Here is a 22,507-nt window from a genome sequence, read left to right on the forward strand (position 1 = left end):
GCCTTGGGCCTGTCACATTCTCTTGGCCTGGCTTGCTTTGCAGGGTTGTTGTGTGGATGGAATGGAAAGTTATAAAATGTTATAGCCACTTTGAGTCCCCACTGGGGTTGAAAGGTGGGGTTTAGATCAACTCGACACCCATCTTTTTAAAGGACGTCATTTTTTTAGTCAGAAAGGGTGGTCCAGGGCAAGAGATCCTTGACACACAAACTTTCATTGAATTGGCTTCTATGAATGCCTCTGCTGCAGTTCTTTAGCAAATTTATACTTCATTCCAGTGGTCGTCATTATTGTTGATGGCCTGCAGATTAAATAGCACGTCATCTCTCATTCAGTCACTGTAGACTGTGAATGCTGTAAGGTGTTAGTTTATGTGGGAAGCAGAATTCTCTTGTTGCATTTTTCCCTTTTAAGCTGCTAATCAGCAGGCCATTATGACCTTTTACCATCTTCTTCGAAGGGAGAGTGAAACACATTTTAACTCTATCTTGAGGCATAGAGAATATTGGCCAAAGTGTTATAAATTGAGACCATTGAACATCTCCAACAGCAGATTGCATCTTTGTAGAATAAGATAAAAGCCCAGTGGCTCTCTAGTGCTATCGTGCTATCTCAGAGACTGCACCTATGGTTTGGGGGCCCTACTATGAAGGTGTGCCTTCTGCAATACTCCTCCTCCTTTTACCTAAATTCTAAGGCATACCTTATCTTTCTTTGTCTTTTGTTCTATTGCAAATGCTCCATGTCTTTGCAATGCATTGCAGTAATAGGCAAGAGTTTCTACTGAGGCTATAGCAGGACTTGGCCCCTTCTTCTTGTGCTATTGACTATGGGACTCAAACACTCTAAATTTTTATCTTCCTTAATGGTTCTCTTAAGACAGGGTGAAACCCCTTGTTAACTTTTTGCACTTCCCTGGTGCTTCATTTGTAGTATACAGCACTTCCACCTGTGGAATGGGGACACTGTGGATTGCTAGCCTATGTCCCCCCCATTCATAGAGCTTCAAAATGTTCATGTGTCAGATGCCGTGGCCAGGATTCCCTACCAGGGGTTGGCTTTCAGCTCTCATGTCTCGCAACGCTATTGGTTGTATTAGTTGTTCAGGCTCCAAAAGGGACCTGACAGTGTCCTCATATGTTCCTTCCTTTGTGGGTTGGCTGTTAAATGCCCTTTACCTAGCATGGGTCTCCTCACCAGAGCACTGTTTTTTCCTTACTGCATTCCTGCTCGTACTTTGGCAAAGACCCTTTTGGGAGCTCCCAGCTTCTTTAGATGCACCTCTGGGTGAATGTCAATGAGATGCTAAGCATCTGTCGGGAAGGTGGTCCTCCATAGTCTCTTGCTTTGAGAGCTTCACGCCCACCTCCTTCAGTAAGTGAGCTTGCTACTCTCCCAGTGTGGGACTCCTCGGAAACCATGAAGATGAAAACAAGGTTGCACTTGCCTGTAACTGTTGTTCATTGAGTGGTCTTCTGTGCGAGCACGCGTCCCTGACTCCTTCCCCGCTGTGAACTCTCTGGAACCTTAGTTTCTGGGGGGTCTTTGGCAGTGACATGGAGAGATCTGAGGGAGTAGCACCTCTCTTCCTGGTCGTGTGAAGCTCTGGAAATCATCTCTGTGGCTGGCCTGCATGTGCGCAGTCCCAATGTGTACCTGCACAGAAGACCACTCGATGAACAATAGTTACAGGTAAGTGCAACTTTATTTAAGCCACCTTGGATGCTAATGGCAGAAAGGTGAAGTAGAGATGCTTTCAGTAAATAGACAAAAAGGCTGGTACATCGTGTGGCTAGGGAGTGCACCCCAGCGTTCTCTGTGGCATTGCAAATGACCTCTGGGTATGTGTGTGGGGGGGGGGGGAATGGGTGAACATCTTTGACTTGCAGCCCTACAGCAGCTGAATTACAGTATTTATATAAATAATAATCCTCTGCGACAGTCTCTTGGGCCATCCTTGTGTGAGTGGGAGCACTTCTGTGCAGGGAGCCACAGCATTGCCCCACAGGCAGTGGGGTTGGTGCTGGGCTTTGCTACTTGATACTCATGTGATGGAAGGCTTGGAGGATTCCTTAGGTTGTGGGAGTGCGGGGGGCTGGCTTGTGAGATTTCTCTCCCTCAAATGGCCGTCTTGCTTTGTATTTTTAAAATTAGATCTTTATTCTGACCTTCAGGGAGCTCAGGCCAGTGTACGCAGGTCTTCTGTTCTCTGTTTTATCCTCATGACAACCTTGTGTAATGGGTTATGGGGAGATACAGCAACTGGCCCATATCTTTGTTATCCGCCCTGAGCCCGCTGAAGTGGGGAGGGCGGAATATAAATGTAATAATAAATTAAAAGTCACTGCTACTGGACTCTTTTTGATTTTGCTACCACAGACTAACACGGCTAACTCCTCTGCATAAGCTTTGGGGCTGAGTGGGGTTTTGAACCTGGGTCTCTCTGGCTCTGGTCTATCCACGGTGTCGCACTGGCTTATGTCACTTGCTGGTTAGCATCAGGCAAAGTTCTCTTGTTGGATTTAGCCTCATGTCGTATACAGAATATCCCATGTTTGGGGCACATTATACCTTTGTATGACAGGTGCCAGAGCATGCGGGATCGGCCACGCACCACGATGCTTGTGAGTGTCTGGATGGCTTCTGGTGGAACGCTGAATCCTGGTCTAGGAAGTTCCTGATGCGATCTGCTGGGGCAGTTTCTGTGATCTTGTTATCCAGGAGGGCTGTAGCAGCCACATGGGACGACTCAAAAATCATCTACCAGAACAGAACTGTACAAATGAATTTCCCCCCTGTTTTTCACTTCCAGGTCATATACTGTTCTTTTGGCGGCACATCCAAAGGACTACATTTCAATAACCTGATAGTGGGCTTGGTCCTTCTGACAAGAGGGCGAGATGAAGAGAAGGCAAAATGTAAGTAGCGTTGGGAAGGAGTGCTACGGTGTGGGTGTGCAGGTGGGAACAGAAAGCACAAAAGGTTTCTATAATGTGACCAGGGCTTTTTTTCAGCTGGAACGCAGGGGAACGGAGTTCCAGCACCTCTTGAAAATGGTCACATGGCCGGTGACCCCGCCCCCTGATCTCCAGACAGAGGGGAGTTGAGATGGCCCTCCGCACCATGGCAATCTAAATTCCCCTCTGTCTGGAGATCAGGGGGCGGGGCCACCAGCCATGTGACCATTTTCTCCGAGGGCAACCCACTGAGTTCCACCACCTCTTTTCCCAGAAAAAAAGCCCTGAATGTGACTACCTGAAGGCTGACGTGTAACCCCAAGGCTCGTTCCTTCAGCCTCTGAGCTCTCTCAAGGAACCCAGTTTTTACTTAAGATGAACAGAGACATTCTTGTGGCTCATGTCAGCCAGCTCCTCCTCAAGTTGAACACAAACACCACATTCTGAGTGTAATCCTTAATTTTTTTGCATTCATGGGCAATGCTTAATAGAAAGTCTGAACTTCATGGGTTTGGAGCTAGCAGATCGGTTCTGCTAACAGTGGCTCTTTCCTTTGGAATCAGCTTACATTCGTGGAAAGCACCACCATTAGTAGTACGGATCTGTGGGCTCCAATCCCATTTTTCTCTGGTAGGTTTTTGTTTGTTTCCGTTTCAGCTACATAAATCCTCTTGCTAGCAAAGCCTAGAAAATGAGTATGATTTCTGACACTTCCGCTTGCTTGTTGGGATGTCAAGGGATGTTTTGTACAGGTACGCAAAGGCTAGGGTGTGCAACAGGGGAGCTGCTGCAGTGTGGAGATTTAGTGGGGGGAACGATGATCAGCCAGATGTTCTCTCCTAATCCTCCACTTTTCCTTTGTGGCGTCGTATTGCCCATGGTTCGAATAGATTCCAAGAAGCAATAATTTTTAACAAAAGGAAGCAGCTTTATTAACAGCAATAACAGCAATCCTCCATCCACCCAATAACCTTAGTCTTCCAGGCAGGCTGGTCACTCAGCAGCTGGGTCTCTCTTTTAGAGAAGCCGGCCCCCTTATCTGTTCACCCTTCCCATCACCAGGTGCTTTTAATTTACTGTGCTGTGTGGAGATTAACTCCTTGCTACCCCGAGGCTGCTGTTTACATGGAGAAGGGCTGTGTGGCTCACCACCTATCTCCTCGTTTTTACAATGATCTTCCGGTATTTCCACTACAGGCATTTTATACTGTCTGTACTCTCCCACAGTAAAAGGGTTATTCCGTGGTTGTTAAATCCTGTCATATTTGTCTGTGTGTGTGTGTGTGTGTGAAATCTGTCACTTTTGTTACAGTTACATTGAAGTCAGACCCCAATTAAAATGATTGATAGAGGATGAAACACTGCATAGCTAAGATTTGTGGGACGTATATGACCCCCAATAGGGGGGAAAATCTTATTCAGCAAAACAGCTGCTGTATATGAGTGCAGAGTTCTAAGGAGATGTTGACTTTAGCATCGGTTCCTAAGCTGCTCTTCTGAAGTGCAGTTTGAACTTGACTGGTTTAACATTTTCCTGTACTTTCACCTAGACATCTTTAGCCTCTTCGCTAACGAATCTGGAAGCCATGTTGTCCGTGAAGAGATGGAGAGGATGCTCCAGGTGGTTGATGGGAAAGTCCCGGAAGCTCTTAAGAAATGCTTCTCAGAGGTATTTTCTGTGGTTTTGTGTATTAAAAGAGAAATATTTAAACTCCTTTTACCGCCTAGCGATTCTTTAGAAATCCTTGCTAGGGCTGTTCTTAATATATAGATAAAGTTTGGGACACTTGCTATTTTGCCATAAAGTTTGGGGCACTTCCCATATTGCAAAAAGATGCGGATACATCTGTCTATTACTGTATAACTTGTATCCCCTCAAAATCACTGGTTTTCTGCAAATGCACATGTTTATTTTCCAGCTCACGTCTTGTGCTTACCCTGCTACCTCTGTACAGAAGGCAAGGTTTGCATCGTGTGACAACCCAGCCAAGTAGAATGTTGTGTTATCACTTCTGACACTATGCGGCAACCATTTTTACTCAGACTGGTGCACGTTTGGCTTGAAACACAAGCATCCTCTACACCTGTAGGGTCAAACTTTGTCCCTGGGGTAGTCCTTTCAGGATGAACAGTCTAGTGTGTACTCGGGTCCTGATCAGAGGTAGGGCTCCAATTTGAGGAGCAAGGCAGAGAGAATTAATCTCAAAAGTTATCATCTCTGTTCCCCTAATTAGACATGAGGCTAGAAAGATGAAATGTAAGCAAAGACATAAGACAATGTTGCAAAGCAGCAGGATCCTAGTGAAGCTGCCCTCGGTTGTTGCCCATATGGGGTCAATGGGGAAAATAAAGGGTGACAGGCAGGGCTTTTTTTCAGCTGGAACGTGGTGGAATGGAGTTCTGGAACCTCTTGAAAATGGTCACATGGCTGGTGGCCCCGCCCCCTGATCTCCAGACAGAGGGGAGTTTCGATTGCCCTCTGCGCCACTATCTAAACTCCCCTCTGTCTGGAGATCAGGGGGCGGGGCCACTGGCCATGTGACCATTTTCTCCAAGGGCAACCCACGGAGTTCCACCACCTCTTTTCCCAGAAAAAAAGCCCTGGTGACAGGAAAAAGTTTCTTGCCTTATCCTGCAGGGCAGAGTCCATTGCTCAGAGGGCTGGGGCAGGAAGAAGGAAATCCTGTCTGAGAGGAAGGAAATACCCAAACCAAAACTGGCTATGAAGTTTGGGATCTAAGGGGAAGTGATCAGAGCTCTGGGAAATCAGCCAGCTGGGGAATGAGGCTCAGTTGCAGAACCAGCTACAACGTTGGAGGGGCTTGAGGTGCCCTCTTTATGCGTTTGGAAAGGATGAGGTGCACAGGTGGTACGTCTAGGTGGGGAGCAGAATGGTTTCAGTAGAGTAATTGAGTTAACTGGAATGATGAACTGGCTTGGGCTTGTCTGATAAAGGCTGAGCAGTGGCTTGGTTACACTTGCCTGGCCATGGAAATAAATTACTGGGATAGGCTGTAGAGTAAGGAGGGAGCTTCTGGAGGCTGAAGACACTTTAAATCAGTTTGCTATGTGGAGCAATCCAGCAGGTGGGCTACTTCCACTTGGGATAAGGAAATACCTGCTAGTTCAGGGGCCTCTACTTTGATATCACATCAGATTTATCCAGGTCTCTGGCAGCCAAGCTGCAGGGTCCTTTTGGGGTGCACAAATATAGAGGTCCGTGGGGGGGTGAATGGTGGCCTCATTTACAGGTAACCAGGTAACTGTGTTGAAACATGAGAAGATTTGCTGAGAGGAAGCTGGGCTTTGGCCTGACCGGGTGCAGTACGCTTATAGGTTGTAGAACTCAAGCTAAATAATGCATGCAATAAACAATGCAATGAAAACTGCCTAAAATTTAAAGACATTAAAACTACCACTTCGACAACAAAAATGCTTGGGTAGAGACAGCTGTTAGTCATACCTGTTTGTAGGGTGGCACCTTCCAAACGCTTTGCTCAGATGGGTAAAGCTCTTGTAGCAGAGCCTATGGGGAGAGGTGGTCCTAGGCCGTAAAGGGCTTTGTAGATAATAACCAACACCTTGAACTGAACTCAGAGATTAATCAGCAACCGATGGAGCAACTATCAAATAGGTGTAGTATTCATAATTGCCAGTGGTAATCAAGCTGTGGGATTCTGTCCCAACTGGAGTTTCTGAGTTGTCTTCAAAGGCAGAGCTATGTAGAGTGTGTTATAACAGTCTAGCCTCATGGTTACTGTTCCTTGGATCCACGAGGCCAGATTAGGCAGGTCAAGGTAGAGAGCTGTCCTTCAGGCTAGATGAAGATAGAAGAAGGCGCCCTGAGCAAGTTTGAGTGCTGTGTGCCGTTAGCTCCAGCCTACGTACTTTCTCACTGCTACTTGAAATGTTTCCTTGCTGCATATCTGTGGTTATAAGTAGTCTTGGCCTTTGGTGCCAGAGTGGTGTATTGAGCTATGCCTGGGGGGGTCTCGGATTCAGATCCCTGCTATCCCAACACACTACTTCGTCTTTGGCGAGTTATTCACTCTTGGTCTAACCTACCTTTCAGAATCGTTAGGATAAAATGGAGTGAGAGAGAAGCATAGGCAGTACCTTGAGCTCTTTGGGGGAAGGGCAAGGTAAACGTTAATTCAGTAAATAAATCAAGGCAAATCTTATTTAAATAGGTTGTTGTGGTTTCTTTTTTTTTTGGGCAAGGGCCTGTGGCTGAGCTGAGGGAAGCCTCTAGAGGTGGGTTGAGTCATTAAAATGGCTTAGGATGAAGTGGAGGGTCTGTTTGGCTTGGACCTGGCCAGTGGCAGCAACGGTGGGCTCGGGGGTGCCTGTTGCTGCCACCCAAACCAGGCAGCCTCTGCAGAACTGCCAATGCTGTACGTTGCCTGCAGCCCTCCACGGCAAAGGGCCCTTTGGGAACTTCCACTAGTAAGCTACACGTCCAGCCTGCCTCATTCCAACCCAGTTGTTCTGTCTTTCCCCCTTTTGAACAACTCAGTCTTAAGTTTACAGAAAGCCCTCTCTACCCTCCCTTCAGAATCCAACTCAGAACCTATGAGTTAGTGCTCAAACCTAGGAGACAGCTGACTGGGTGTATTTATTTAGGTACTTATATTCTGCTTTTTGCCCCAATTGGGACTCAAAATAGTTTACAGCACTGTTATCCCTTCCTCTATGTTATCACAATACAAACCTTTGAGAGAGGTTGGGTTAAGAAAGGGTGAGGTGCCTTCACCCCTGGGCCACAGCTGTGCTGCAGCATCATGCTGGACCTCTGCAGGCCTCAGACCACAAGGGCACAATGGTGGGTTCCAGCACCCAGGTCCTCTTTCTGCCTGCTTCCCAGGAGCCCAGGTCTGTTAGCACCCTGGCCTGCTACTCTTTCTTCCTTTCTGGCCTGGTTTTGGAGACCCCCTTTTATTGGCATCCCTTTCCTTGGCCTTACCCCCAGCTCCACCCTGGGGTTTGTTCTGCCAGCCAGGGGCTGAAGCACTACCAGGCTGAGAAGGTTTCCTCACTCCTGCAGGCCCCTCCCAGGGCTCTCATCAGCTGTTGGCCGGGTAACCCCAAGGGCTGTCCTGAGCCTGAGGTTCCACCCCCAAATGACATTCTGTGCACACCTGGTCCTCTCCCTGCCCTGCCTGAGGCTTCCCAGGTGGCTCCCAGCTACTGCTCCGGGGCAGTGTGGAGACTTAGTGTCAAGGAGACCGGTTGGGCGCCAGCTAATGATGTCATTGGCCATTGGGCCGCTGCTGCCTCTCTTCCCTGATAGGTTGGGGTTCCCTGGCTCGTCTGCCACCACCTGTGGGTCCTCGGGAGGTGACTGGGGCTTGTTGGGCTGTCATGTGCCGTCGCTGTCCTGTGCAGCACAATCTGGGAGGGGGACCTGTTCAGAGTCTGGGGGGAGGCCCCTGGACAGAGAGAGCAACTGGTCCAAGATCACCCAGCAAGCCTCCATAGCGAAATGCCTGTTTGAACCTGGATCTGCCAGATTCTCGTCTGGCACCACTGACTAGATCAAGCTCTTTCCACCACGCGCAATGAATTTTCCATTCCGTATCTCCCCCTCTGCCGCCGCCAGCCTCCCTCCCTCCAGGAACATACGGGAGTCCTTTTCCTCCTTCAGGTCTGCCTTGACTGGGCCCTGGGGACTCCAGAGCACTCCTCCCATTTCCCTTGGATGGAAGGTTTCCAGGCTGCAGCTCTCCAAGAATTCAAGCGGAGGAAGGTCTTTCCAGCACTTGTCTACTGACATCTTTTTAGCTGGAGATGCTCAGCACCGTGTCGAGAAACTTGGTCTGCAAAGCTTGTGCTCTGCCACCGAGCCATGCCCCTCCCCCGTTTCTCTCCTTTGAATCACAGAACAATGCCAGATTGGCAACTGCATGGGGATTTGGTGGAATTGCTCGGTTCCTCTTGGTGCCGTTTGTTTAAGGAGGGTTTTAAGCGAAGCACACAGAGTACTGTTCACAAACAAAGCTGTGTGAACTTCGCTCTACAAATAAAGTATTTCTGCAACAACAAAAGTTGCACGAATGAAGCAAAACCTGTAAATTTATTCCAGTGTGCTCATTGTAAGAATAGGGCAAGAGAACTCTTTGGAGCTGTGAGGCCCCAGCCTTTCAACCACAAGAAATCTTACTCTGTAGTTAGGCCCACACAGCATCAGTCATATTTTTGAAGGCATGAGTACTGGAGATTTGCTCTTTTTAAAACCAAAAGCTGAGGTTCTCATACATTCTTTCACCTTTCTGTCCATTACCCCTTGGGTTTTTCATTTTGTAAAATATTGAGCTGTTGGCTATGTGACTTTCATACAAGTGTTAATTCGTAGGCACCTGGCACAATATTAGGTGCTCTATAAATAACAGCAGCATCCTGTCTGTTAGCTTGGAGAGGGAGAAGTCAGTCGCCTTCTGCCCTCCCCAGTTGGGCTGGCGTGATTAGTAGCCATGTAGTGCCTAAGTGAGAGAAATGAATTTCCAACGAAACAAAGACTAGGAACGTTTAAACTTCAGCCCTGTCAAGAGGCGAGCCATTCAGCAGAGAAATGCCTTTGAAGTCATAGTGCTGAGAACGTCAATAAAAGTAATATCCAAGCACCATTAATTCCGTACGCAGCCAGAAAGCACTTTATTTACCAGAGGTTCAGCACGCAACATACTTAGTTTCCTAAGCCTGGCAAAGAGTTCTCCGGTTTAATCAATTCGGGCAGGCAGGTGGCTGATAACAAATGGCTGAACTGTTAGTCGAGCTGTGAGTATCTCTCATATGTCTGGCAACTCTACCACCAACTGCTGAATCCATTACCTAGTTTAGAATTCAACATCCAGCTTTTGGGTTTTAAAAAAAGAGTGTTCTAGTCCTTGTTTAAATGTATAGTGTTAGATCCCGTGGATTCCCTTCCATTGATGTGTAACGGCTATATCACCAGCAAGGGATCACTTAATGGCAGAGCCTTGAATGGAGGAAATAGTGTCATATCCAAACTTGATTTTCCACTAGCGGGGGGAATGGGACATGACCAACTGTTTGGCAGGCTTTTTGCTGCCACTGTTGATCCCTTCTCTTCTCAGCGAATTGACATCATCTTCTTCCCCTTCCTGTATCTCGGGATGTTGGCAGAATAGGAAAGCCCCATGAAACTCTGGCAGGAGTGGTGTAGATCATACCACAGGCTTAAACGAAAACCATTGTAACTGACTTTTATCTGTGTCTTACTAAGGCTTCTGCTACCTCAAATTAAAGATTCATCCTTACTCTTGGATAGCTTTTGGCACTTAGTTAAGACCTGTAAAACAAAACCTTCTGTTTGAACAAGTTTGTTTATCAGTACAAAATTATTTATAGGGTTATTTTTGCAAAGCTTTTCCCCATCAAGAGACATCGAATCCTTCTAGAAATACATTCTAGTCTTCTAAAGAAGCAAGATATCAAAACATATGTGAGTATTAATATAAATCCTACAAAGATGGAACACAAAAAAGCAATAAGAATTAGGTTTGCTAACATTTCTTAACTCTAAGTTTAAAACAACCAGCGTTTCTATGAAATGTATTAAGATTCCCATAGTGATGGGTAAAATTTTCACCTAGGTCCTCGTGAGATTTCTTCCAATAAAAACTCTGACATACTATCTGAGTTGGCGTTTTTATAGGTTATCTTATGCAAAAATCTAAGATCTTTTTCATGTGATATCATAGATAAGGTATGGTTGGCTTAATGCTTAATTAAATATTCATATTTTCTATTGTATACCATTCTAATGAGCCAAAAATGACGTTATATCCAACTTGCAAAATAAAAACTATAAATCAGTAAATATGACAGGAAAAGTTAAGTGAGTAGATCACCATTGGTCCATTCTATGATTAGAGGACATTAATCTAGATAGTGTCCACTACTTTTAATTAGCTGTCAAAGATTAAAGCACACCTGTGTTGGTTATACAAGTAAGAAAAAAATACAAGGAAGTTCATGGAGAGTTTAGAAGTTCACTAGAATACATGTATATTGCTATAGTATAAAGTGCTTTAATCTGTATTACTGTAACACCAAATTCTGTTTAGCGGGTAAATTGAACCCCTTTCTTTACCCCTCTGTCAGGACTTCCCACCATATGTTGACACTGGTCAGCCCATCTTATTTTTAGGTTTGGATCTGTCTAGTTTTTAGTCTATTATGTAGTTTAGATCCCCTCCTAAAACCAATTCTCTTTCCTGAAACTGAATTAATTTATTCAGACTATCATCTAAGAAGGTTATTTGGTCAGAATTTGGTGCATATAATGAGGCCAAGGTATATGTTTGTGTGCCTATTTTGCCCTTTACGGTCAGCCCATCTTGGACCTCTGTGCCTGGCTTCTTCCTTTCTGCCTCCATTCTTGCTGTTGGCCCATCCAAGTTTTTCTGAAATCTTTGAGGAGGAAAGAAGACCTTTGCTTTGGAAGCAGGAGACGTCATGCCAAAAAGCGGGCTGTGCTAGTGTGCCCAACCGTGCATGGTTTGGGTGGTTGAATAAAGTCTTAGGATTTTGTAGTATTTAGGTTCCCTTCTTGCCGCAAACGTGGAAGCCCGGGCTGTGTATCTTAATGAAAAAGCAGGCTTCAAATGTCTGCCAAGCTCAGTTTCAGTGAAGATCTGGGAGGAAGTGAAAAGATTCTGCTTTAATATATGCAGCCCTAGCCTTCTGTCCTACAAAAATATCTTATGTGAATCTTCTTTTGAAATGAAAACGGACTGCAGTAACCTTCTCCACAGGATTTCCGTGACCTGTTAATCTCAGGAGGAAGTTTCTGTCACCAGCTCTGGATGGCAGAAAAATTTATGCTTCTGTTGAGAGTTTCTCTTCCAGGGAGACCCGAAGCAGCTGTGTGTTCTATGCTGTTCATATATTTTGTGTTGGGGGAGATATTAATCATTTCCTGCAGAAAAAATTTGTTTCCCCCATTTAAGACAAGAATTGTATTCCCTCTTCCCTTTCTCAAATAGGGCCGTGTGTTATGGCAGTCCCTCCACCCTGGGCATGGGCAAATGGGAACAGCAACTGAGGAGGCCACTCATTTGTTATTTTCTGAGGAGAAATCTCACCATGGCGCAGGCCCTGCTTCTTCAGGGAGAAAGTAACAGATCAGCGGAGGTCTCTAGAATGTTGATTTGAACGTGGTGTCCCTTCAAATCATTTAGATCTGTCTCCAGGGGGAAAAATGGGACCTGGGTGGGTGGGGGGCAGGGCCTGCTTGCAAATAAACACAGTGTAAGCTGGTTCACTCATGACCTTCTCTGTATGGTGGTTATCATCATCCAGGTGGGTAGAGATCTCCCAGAATTACAAGTGTTCTCCCAGCTACAGAGATCAGTTCTGCCGGAGTAGATGGCTGCTTTGGAGGGTAGAATCTTTGGAGGGTGGGGTCTATCACATTACACCCCACTGGAGTTTCTCCCCTTCCCAAACCTTGCCCTCCCCAGGCTCCACCACCAAATTTCCAGGAATTTTCCAACCCAGAGTTTGGGAGCCCTGTGGCAGAAGCAGGGCCAAATGTAGACCTGGGCCTGGTATCCTTAAGCCCGAGGTCCGTGAAGGTAGATGCTGGAACTGAGGCTTTTGCTGAGGCCCTGAGCTCTGCGTGCTGGAGAGCCTCTCCAAGAGTCAGCTTGGGGTACAGAAGTGTGTGTCACATTAGGACTGGAGAAACCTGGGTTCATCTCCCTGCTCTTCTGGGCCCAGTGATTCAGATTTACCTGCCTCACAGGATTGTTGTGGTAACAAAAATGGAGGAGGGGGATGACAAGCATATATACCACGTTGGGGCTCTTTGGACTGAGGGCCAAATGATGATGTGGCCTCCTAGTCATTAAGAACATGCCTGGCCAATCGAGGTGGTCCCTGGATATGTGTAAGCAGCGTAACACATGCACAGTGATGCTCTTCATGTGCTGAAGTTGGGCAAGCATGTTGCACCTGGAGGGGAGACCTCCAGGGAACCTCAGTTATGCTCTCTTCAGCTCCAGGATAGAAGAAATGTGAGCCATAAAAGTAAGAAATGCAAGTAAAAACTGTACTGCCTGCCAGTTGTGGGGCACCCACACATGCCCTGTTTCCTGAAGAGAACTCTTAACCCTGGTCCCAGCTCAGAAGGCTAGACTTTTGATGACAAGTTTTCCCACCCAGATCTTGAAGACCCTGGCAAGAGTGAGCACTAGTAAAGTTGCACTAATTTCCACTAGTTCCCCCTGGCCCCTGCAGACCTTACCTTTTCCCCAAATAACTGGGTCTCAAGGTGGGTAACATCAATAAAAATGATACAGAAGCATGACTTTTCAACAGCAAATTGAAAACTGCAAGCGAGGAAAAACTCCTTTTAAACCCAGAAGCGCTTCTGGAGCAGTCATCTTGAAGGGCCAAAGGTCCTTCAGAAGAGCTCCATCTTTAGCTCGAGGCTTGGACTTGGTTGAAACTCTTGCCTCGAGAGGATGGTGTGTGGATAGCTCCCCCAAGAAGACCAGCCTTCCTGTCTTCCTCCCTTTTTAAATGAAGCTGTATAATGCTTGTTTCAAAATCCCCCTTACAGACTGAAACTTCTGAAACCTAAAGACTTTCTGCCATTTCATGAGCTTCAGTGAGTAACCTGTTAAGAGCTGTCAAACATCTATAGTAGGAAAGATCTCCCTCACATTATGCACCTCTTCCCCCGCCCCGTCTTTCTGAGAAGAGAGACTGACCTGTAGGACTTTGTCATGATAATTGCATTAGAGAGAGTCCAGCTGCTAAATTGCCCAGTATGTGGAACACATTATTTCTTAGCTATGCTGTGTTTTGCTGATAAGAGTTTTCTGAGCAGAGTTCAATCACCTTGTGCCAAAGAGTTTGAAAAAGTGTGTGCATGCTGATGGCTGCTTTTGGGGGTGGGGGTGGGGGGAGGCAGGGATTTAATTTGAATGCAGCAGTAGGTCCTGTGTTTGAAAAGCACGCTACCTGCTCTGCTGGAGAAGTAGCTGTGAGGTTTTTTAAAATCAGGCTGTCTGCTGCTGTGCATGCATTATAACAAGTGGGGGGGAAACTTTGCAGTAACAAGAGTGGTTCTGAAGGGCTTTCCCCCCTGAAATACAATGAATGTTACACTTGAGTGGGGGGATTCCCAACTTTTAGATCAGACTGGGATGGAGACAGGAATGCCGGCTTTAGTTGATGCCCTCCTTCTGAATAGAGACCAGGGCCATGCGTCCTTGTTGCTCCTCTGCAGCCTTTGATGCAATGGACCATGCCATCCTGTTAAGGCATTTAGAGGCAGAACTAGATATCGGGGGATGTGCCTTGGATTGGTTTAAATCAGGGCTCATTTCGAGGGGGAATGCGCAGGAACGCAGTTCCGGCAGTTCCCCAAAGAGGTCACATGCCAGGTGGCCCCGCCCACCTGACTCTCAGCCATTTTGGGTTCGTTTCAGCCTGGATTGGGGCTGAAATGGCCTGGATTGGGCCTCTTATGGGTGTTGGACCACTCTCCCACTCAGCAGTGGCCTGATCCTGACCATTTTGGGCTCCTTTTTGGCCATTTTCAGCCCCTTTTTGCCATTTTGGGCCCAATTTTGGCCCTGAATGGCCAGGATTGGGTCCAAAGCAGCCAGGATAGGTGATGTCAGGGGTGTGGCATATGCAAATCAGTTATGCTAACAAACCACTTCCGGCGATGGCAAGGAGTGTGGCATAGGCTAATCAGTTATGCTAATGAATTATGCTAATGAGTTCCTCCAGCTCTTTTTCTACGAAATGACCCCTAGTTTAAATTGTTCCTCTGGGAATGACTCAAAGAGTAGTTCTTGATGACCACCTATCCTCAGTGTGGGAATTATTTTGCGGGTTCCACAAGGTGTGGTCTTATCCCCCATGCTACTTAATCTCTATATAAAACCTTTAGGGGATATCATTTATGGCTATGGAATTGGATATCACTGATACGCAGTTCTGTATCTAGCTATCCAAATCCCGTGGTGATGCAGGAGAGGTCCTGAGTTGCTGCCTGACAGCTGTGGTCAAATGGCTGAAAGCAAACAAATTGAAACAGAACCCAGACAAGACAGAAGTGATGCCGGCTGGGAAGGCAGAGATCTTGAAGAACATTGTGCTTCCAAAATTTTACAAGGTTCGACTGACCCATACTGACTTGGTTAAGAGCTTAGGGGCTATATTGGGTCCAGCATTGCTGTTAGAGAAGAAAGAAAATGCATCTTGTAAGTAAGGCTCAGATTAGCCTGGAAGATGGCCTCCTACCTTCACATGGCTTTTCAGGCAATTACCTCTAAGAATTTTGGGAGACAGAGTGCATGTATATTTGATTTTAAGTGGAGAAGGAAGGGAATAAAACCACTAGAGAAAAAAATAACCAGTTATGGGTTCACATTCAGCTCAAATGAAAAAACAAACTAAAATTCTGATTTTATATTCTCACATGTTGAAAAGGATATTGTAATTCCCAAGCTGATATGAAACTTTCCAGTAATGCAAGTGATACTGCAGAGAATGGTATTGAAACAGAAGTCCCACAGTAATTGCCATGGAAAAGTTAAATTCTGTTGAAATACATGAGCCAGATCCATGACACATCATGTACACTCCTTTGGGAGTGCTAAAATTAGAATGTCCACAATTTTCAGTGCTTTGGTTTTATTCTTAAACTAGCAACCAAGCCCGTTGCAAAAACAACGGACACTAAAAAAAAGGCATTCCTCCATGCACCACGTCTGTGGAGAACGGCGGGCAGGACCAGAGGGGAGGCCTCCTCCTCATGGGACCCCCGGTGCGGGACCTTGGCTGGAGGGAGGGAGGCTGGGGCTGGCTGCCGCTACCACCCCACCGACTCCTCCTGAGGGCCCCTCCGCGCACCCCTTCCGGAAGCTGCACGAGGTCTCCCCCTGCTGGCCCTGGCGAGCCTCTCCTCCTGGGAACTGCCAGGGCGCCTATGGGGACAGAGGGGGGCTGGGAGGGGCTGGGCTTCACTGAGCTCTCCACAGCTGGGTGCGGCTGTCCAGATGGAGGGAGGAAGGGAGAAGCCCGGGCCCCGTGCTCTGGACGCTGGCTGGGATAGCCTCAGCCCTGGGGTCCTTCTCTCTTGCTCTCTGCCCATCCCCTGCTGGGTCGAGGGCTTGAGACATGGCTGCAGCCACCCATCATACTCCCAGTCTGCATGGGGGTGGGGTCATGACTGGGCCTTCTTGGGCTTCTCGAGGGCCACGCCACCACGCCGAGCCTTCCCACTTCCTCTGTGGCCATGGAGACGATGGGGAGGCTTGGCGTGGCACAGTGCCCCTCTCAAGGCCTCACAGCGATGGCTAAGGTCACCATGCCAGCACGGCTCTCCAGAGACTTCCTTGAGAGGGCTGCTTCTCGGGCTCATCCAGGCACAGTGTTGCTTATGACACATTGTGCCTGCGCCAGGATAAAAGTGAGTTGTTGGCAACACAGGTTGTCTTTTATATATTAGGATATATACAATGTAATGAAACTGCATGCTATATTGCATTTAAAATTTTGCAAGTATTTCAGTGAAAACAATTTCCACATAACATAAAGCTTTGAATATAACTTTTAAACCATGCTTCATTGATTTTATTTTTTTCTAAGCAAATATTTCAGTACGAGTTGCTAATAACATTAACATGCAGTAATTCAAAAAAATAGCTCACTAAGTGGAAGTTAAAGTAAGCATATTAAATCAGGTCCAGGCGTTCTTAGGGATTCTGGGTCCCTATCTCGAGTGGGGGTCCCAGAACCACCCCCTGCCACCAGGGCCAAGTAAGGAGGTGGGGGGAGGCACCACTGCCCCCAGAAGCTAGCTGCCTGAGACCCAGACTGGGCAGGTAAAAGTGGCAGCAAGAGTCTGCTCTTCTTTTTTCCTCCTCTTTCTTTGAGAGGGTGGTGCTCCCCCCCCCCAGCACAGGGCCTGAGATAGCTGTCCTCTTGCCCATTAGCTAAGACAGTGGTTGATCAGATCTTGCTTAACTTAGGGCATTGGAAAACTTTCTGGATTTCCCCCCCAATTCATATACTTCTGGAGAATCTACATCATTGGAGCAGTGACAATATCTTCAGAAACTCTCTTGGCCTTGCTGAGTTTGCAGCAGATCAGATGAGTCCCAGTTCTTCTGTTATGGTGGCCCCAGACACTCCACATGTCTTAAGATACTCGTTCGGCTGAGCTTCTGCCTCCCTTTAGGCTAGAGGTTCAGGCAGATAATGAAATTAAATGCATGAACATAGCACCTTGTTGCTTGACCTCAGCCACCAAAATCCTGCCTGCTCATTTCTCCCATATGCTTAGGCTACAGCGAGCAGAGCACTTGTTCTGCCAATAGAAGCATGTTCCAGGTATCAAAGTAGATCCGGGCTGTGGAAAATCCCCATCTCAGATCCCCAAACAGGTACCTCCTATCAGAGTAGATCAGTAGCTGACTTGGAAGGCAGTGTCAGCATTTTTATAATGCTCTGTGAAAAGCGATCTCAGTAATCATTTCAGTAGCAGAGCAGCAGAGGCAGCTTGTGGATCAGCCTGCAGTGACATTCTTGATTGCCTGGCAACTCTTTCCAGCCCTAAGCCAGTAAGTCCCCTGGCTATTAGGACATCATGGGTTTTTATGTTTGATTTTTCTGCTTTTGTATTTGTTTGTCTTGCGAGCTGCCTTGGGCATCTGTTTTTTTTTTTGATGGAAGTGCCCCTAAAAACAAACCACCTTTCTTAATTTTTCCAACTTTCCTTTTGTTTATAGGGTGAAAAGGTAAACTATGACAAATTCAGGAATTGGCTGTTGCACAACAAAGAAGCCTTCACATTTTCCCGCTGGCTGCTGTCTGGAGGAGTGTATGTGACCCTCACGGATGACAGTGATACCCCCACCTTTTATCAAACCCTTGCTGGAGTCACACACTGTAAGTAACTGCTGTGCAATTGAGTGGTCTTATTTCATGTGGGCAACGGGCCTCCAGGTTTCTTTGATTTCATGATGCTGAATATATAGCTCGTACTCGGGACTGATCAGCCAGCCAACTCTTTCCTTGCTATATTAACTTAATTACTGTGACCAAACGGCTTTATTCATTATACTTTGTTCAAACAACTGCCTGTATAGTACTGGATATTTTAGTAATTCTGGTGTTGCGGGTGTGATGGTCCACCATATAGGTGGGCATGGACTGGAAAAAAAAACACGGGCCGTTGCTCTGGGGTCTGTCATGTTTCACAGACCACGGACCACGAACTGTTCACAGACCCTGCCCGGTTTGTGGACTGGTTCGTCGGTCTGTGGTCCAGCAGCTGCCTTGCCTTCTTAAGCTGAGCAGGGGCCAGGAACGGGGGTTGTGGCCTGGCTGCAGCTGCCCACACTTGCCTGGCAGCTGCCTCAGACAACATGATGGGGAGCCAGGCCACGGATCAGCTGGGCTGTGTGCTTGCCTCCCCGCCCTGCGGAGCCAACCCATCACCCAGACCTCAAGCCATGGCTGGCTGGGCGGCATGGGCGCCTGCCTCACAGAGCGGGGTGGGAAGCCAGAGCTGCAGCTTGGCTGGGCAGCGCAAGCCAGGCTGCGGATCAGCTTGGCTACATGGCTCACCTCGCCCCCCTCCCGCAGAGCGAGGGAGGGGAGCTGGGGCTGTGGCGCAGCTCAGTGGCTTATTTTACCTGTTAGCCACTTTAGTGGGCATGATGAGGGCAGAAAGGTAGGGTATACATTTTGTAAATTAATCTACCTTAATTAATAAGGCTGGGGGAAGGTGAATTTTGTCTCCTCTCAATGTCTCCAATGGCGCAGTTGGGGAAGATGGGAGGTGTACTTCTAAACATTAGTGTAATTTTGTGTATCTATGGGGTTAGCCTATAGATAATTTGATAAATACTTTTAGACAGTTTCCTTAATAATTTTTTGGCTACTCAGATATTTGTAGTTCTCCTGGGGCTTATGAGGGAGTTAATGTTCAAATTTCTATAAATGAATGGCATACCACCACAAAGAACATACTGGGTTTTATTGAGCGTTGTACATTCTCACTAAATTAAAAAAAATCTTTATGGTTGTTTCCATTAACCCCCCCCCTTCCAGCACACTGAGTTTAAGTGTTTTCCAGATGTACAAATACTGTGACGAATACAGGGTATTTGATATGACTCAGTTTATTTTTAAAACTGTGATTTGTAAGTTTCGGGAATGGCCATGAGCTTGACATACGCCCCCACCCCATGCCTACAGTTAGTGATTTAAATAAATTTGCATATCAGAGCTTGGAATCCAGTTCGGTGTTTGCCAGTCATAATGTGCCAATTGAGTTATCACAGCAAGCTGTGATTACTGGACATCCAGCAAGTGATGGAGAAAACCGACATGCAGATGGGGGTGGAGAGAGTATGACGGCGGAATTGAATCAGTATGTAGTGGTATCCCTGGGGAGGGGGGAGATGAGCATCCCATTAAGTGTCCTACAGAATCCTACCACCGGGGCTCATTTCGAGGGGGAACGCACAGGAACGCAGTTCTGGCAGTTCCCCAAAGAGGTCACAAGTCAGGTGGCCTCACCCACCTGACTATCGGCCGTTTTGGGCCCGTTTCACCCTGGATTGGGGTCGAAACAGCCCAGATCGGGCCTCTGACGGGTGGTGAATCACTCTCCCACTCAGCAGCGGCCCGATCCTGACCATTTTGGGCCCCTTTTCGGCCATTTTCAGCCCCCTTTTGCCATTTTGGGCCCAATTTTGGCCTTGAATGGCCAGGATTGGGTCCAAAACAGCCAGGATAGGTGATGTCAGGGGGTGTGGCATATGCAAATCAGTTATGCTAATGACACACTTCTGGTGATGTCAGGGGGCATGGCGTATGCTAATGAGGCATGCTAATGAGTTATGCTAATGAGTTCCTCCTGCTCTTTTTCTACGAAATGACCCCCGCCTACCACCATCCCAAGGACATAAGTAAAATAGCAGATTGTTCCCAAACTGGTGGGTGATGTTCCCTACCAGGGACAGCAGGCCGTGTCATTATGATTGATGGATGTTTCTTTTTTAGCAAGTATGTTTCCGCTTCCCTCTCCCATCATTCCTGCCCTTAAGTAATACATTCACTTAAGCCATCGGATTCATACTAGGGAAACAAAAATAATCTTTACATTTTAATTGTCTCCTGAAACGCTTATTGAGCTTTTTTTATCCAACCCCACTCTTTCTTTTGAGAAAATGGAAGTCATTCTATGCTGATTTCCCCCCTCCCTGGTGGATATCAGACAGATGTCAATCATGATGGGTTTTGTGACGTTCCTTCATGTTTTGCAAGTGAGCATGGTACCAGTATCCCCAACTGGTCCCCTGGGGAAGCTCTCGAAGACTGGGAGGAAAACTTTCAGGAGCTGCAATAATGTCGTTCGCTCCTCATCCACTGATTTTTGTTTTAACACTTTCTCTTGCCTCTCAGTGTTTTCCTGTGTACCTGTGCTGCTGACTTCCGTCTGCAAGATTCGTTACATTGCTATTTAATTGCACTGTTAGAAGAAACCAGAGCCCTCCGTTTTTATTTTACAAGGAAGCAGAGGAAATCTGATTATTTGAGTTTGCGGTATTGAAGGTGCGTCTGGTCGGGCCGGCAAAAGCCAGTAGAAGTTTATCGCTTTCTGAAATATCTGTGTTCGTCATGGGATTTACAGTCTTTGTTGGCCGTTTCAGCAGGAATTGCAAGTGCCATGAAACAGAGCAATTTGTCTTGGAATTTATGAGGCCCAGGAAATAAGAGAAACAAATATTTCTTAGCTGGTTGGCTTGCGTTCTCATTTTTGTGTTTGTGGCTTTTCAAAAGACCCATCTTTTGGGACAGATCTGTTTACTGTAGAAAGTGTTAATTTTTTGTGATTGTCTGGTTGGCCAAGTGGTGTCCTGTAGCCAGAATCCCAGCCCCTTGATGCAGCTTATCCGCCTCCCCTGCCTCATTGAATCAAGCGTGATGAAAAATTTGACTGGGGAGGAAAAGAAACACTGCATCTGTGCTTGCTTTGTGTGCATTTTATTGTATTTCTGTCTCATGGGCAGTTTAAAACAGCAAAGGACCAGTGCCAATTTGCCTCTTGAATGGTGATCATTTAGGGAAGCATGTTAATTTCTCATTGCCCCTGGTAAGACAAAGCTTCATGCTGGCTGAGCGCATAGGCTGTTGGATACGCTGCTAGGTACTGCTTCCCCCCTCCCCTTTTTCCCATGAAGGTTGGCACTCTCTGAGTAAATCAGGTTGCTTCTGTGGAGTGATGAATGCCGTTAGAATAGCGATGCTCAGGGAGCAACCTGTGGAAAGACAGCCGCTGGCTTTGGCTTTGAAAAGGGCTTAGACAAAATTCCCGCGGGATGGGCCCTCCCGATGGACCTTTTAGCCAAGCTGCCTCAGAATTCCTTTTGCTGGCAGGCGGCAGTAGAAGGCCCCCCCTGACATGGATGGCCCAGGCGCGGCTTATCCTGTCAGATCTCAAAAGCAAAGCAAGGTTGGCCCTGGTTAGTGCTTAGATGAGAGACCACCAGTGAATTCCAGGATTGTTACGCCGAGGCAGGCAGTGGCAAACCACCTCTGAACCTCTCTTGCCTTGAAATCCCTGCGGGGTCCCCATAAGTAGCAGACAACTTATGGCACTTTCCACCACCCCCAGTGGTACAGGAGGGCTATTGCTTTCATGCCTGGTCCCGGAGACACCCAGTAGGATCAGCAAGTGGCCTGTGGGTCAGATCCAGCTCCCAGTAGTCTTGCCAAATTTGGATTTAGGTGTGGCAAGAAGCTGGCCCATGTTTTCCCTTTGTAAGAGAGAAAAAACACTAAAGAGATTCTACACTCAGTATCGTCTTCTTGCTTTAGGCTTGGGACATAAGCGCCTTGCATGTGCTCCAAACCGCATAGTTCTTCCTGCTGGGTTGCTCTGGCTTCATTGCAGACCCTGACCACCTGAGGGGCACTTGGCGCTCCCAACAAAATATACTTCCTGTCCTCCAGACGGCTGCCTGCAGAACAGAGTTGTCCCAAGCATATGGAAAGTCGGCTGTCTTTTGTCTGCGTTCTTCCTCAAGTGACCACCCAGACATTTATGACTCTGCTTGCAAATGGCCTAAGCCAGTATCCAAGCAACTGCTGCTACCCCCCCCCCCCCCGCGCTGCCTTCTCAGAGAGTTTATGGAAGACTATAGTGAACTTGCCTAACAGGGCTTAAGGCCTCAAGGAATTGTGAGAGAGTCTCTGTTCCCTCCCTCATCTGTGCAAAGCTTATCGTTTATTATCATGCCTCTGATTTCCCTTGTGGTCTGAAAGTCATAAAAAGAAGTCACCTTATGACATGCACAACACAAATTGGGTAGTAATGGAAAGCTTGAAAAGAAGCAGGGCATTGAGAGAGTATAAAGGGCCAAAGGCGGGACAGTTTCTGAGCCAGCACCAGGACCTTTGCAGGCCCAATTGGCGGGTTCCAATCTCGCCCAGGGCCAAAGCTGGTTTCTAGTTTTTTGCTCATACGTTTGTGCAGCCCTGGAATTTTT

The 22,507-nt window shown here is 47.1% G+C and overlaps 1 protein-coding gene across 6 annotated transcripts in view; it reads left to right on the top strand.

Annotated features, from left to right (window-relative positions):
- USP32 (ubiquitin specific peptidase 32) overlaps nucleotides 1-22,507 on the top strand; it is a 190,444-nt gene that overhangs the window by 72,838 nt on the left and 95,099 nt on the right. For all 6 annotated transcript variants that reach the window (XM_055001294.1, XM_055001295.1, XM_055001297.1 and 3 more), the window contains 3 exons: nucleotides 2,813-2,918; nucleotides 4,508-4,626; nucleotides 17,735-17,894. In XM_055001294.1, coding sequence (XP_054857269.1) covers nucleotides 2,813-2,918; nucleotides 4,508-4,626; nucleotides 17,735-17,894 — 385 coding nt within the window. The remainder of the gene's footprint in view (nucleotides 1-2,812; nucleotides 2,919-4,507; nucleotides 4,627-17,734; nucleotides 17,895-22,507) is intronic.

Source organism: Eublepharis macularius, chromosome 17, assembly GCF_028583425.1.
Source record: "Eublepharis macularius isolate TG4126 chromosome 17, MPM_Emac_v1.0, whole genome shotgun sequence".
In the NCBI taxonomy this organism is placed as follows: domain Eukaryota; kingdom Metazoa; phylum Chordata; class Lepidosauria; order Squamata; family Eublepharidae; genus Eublepharis; species Eublepharis macularius.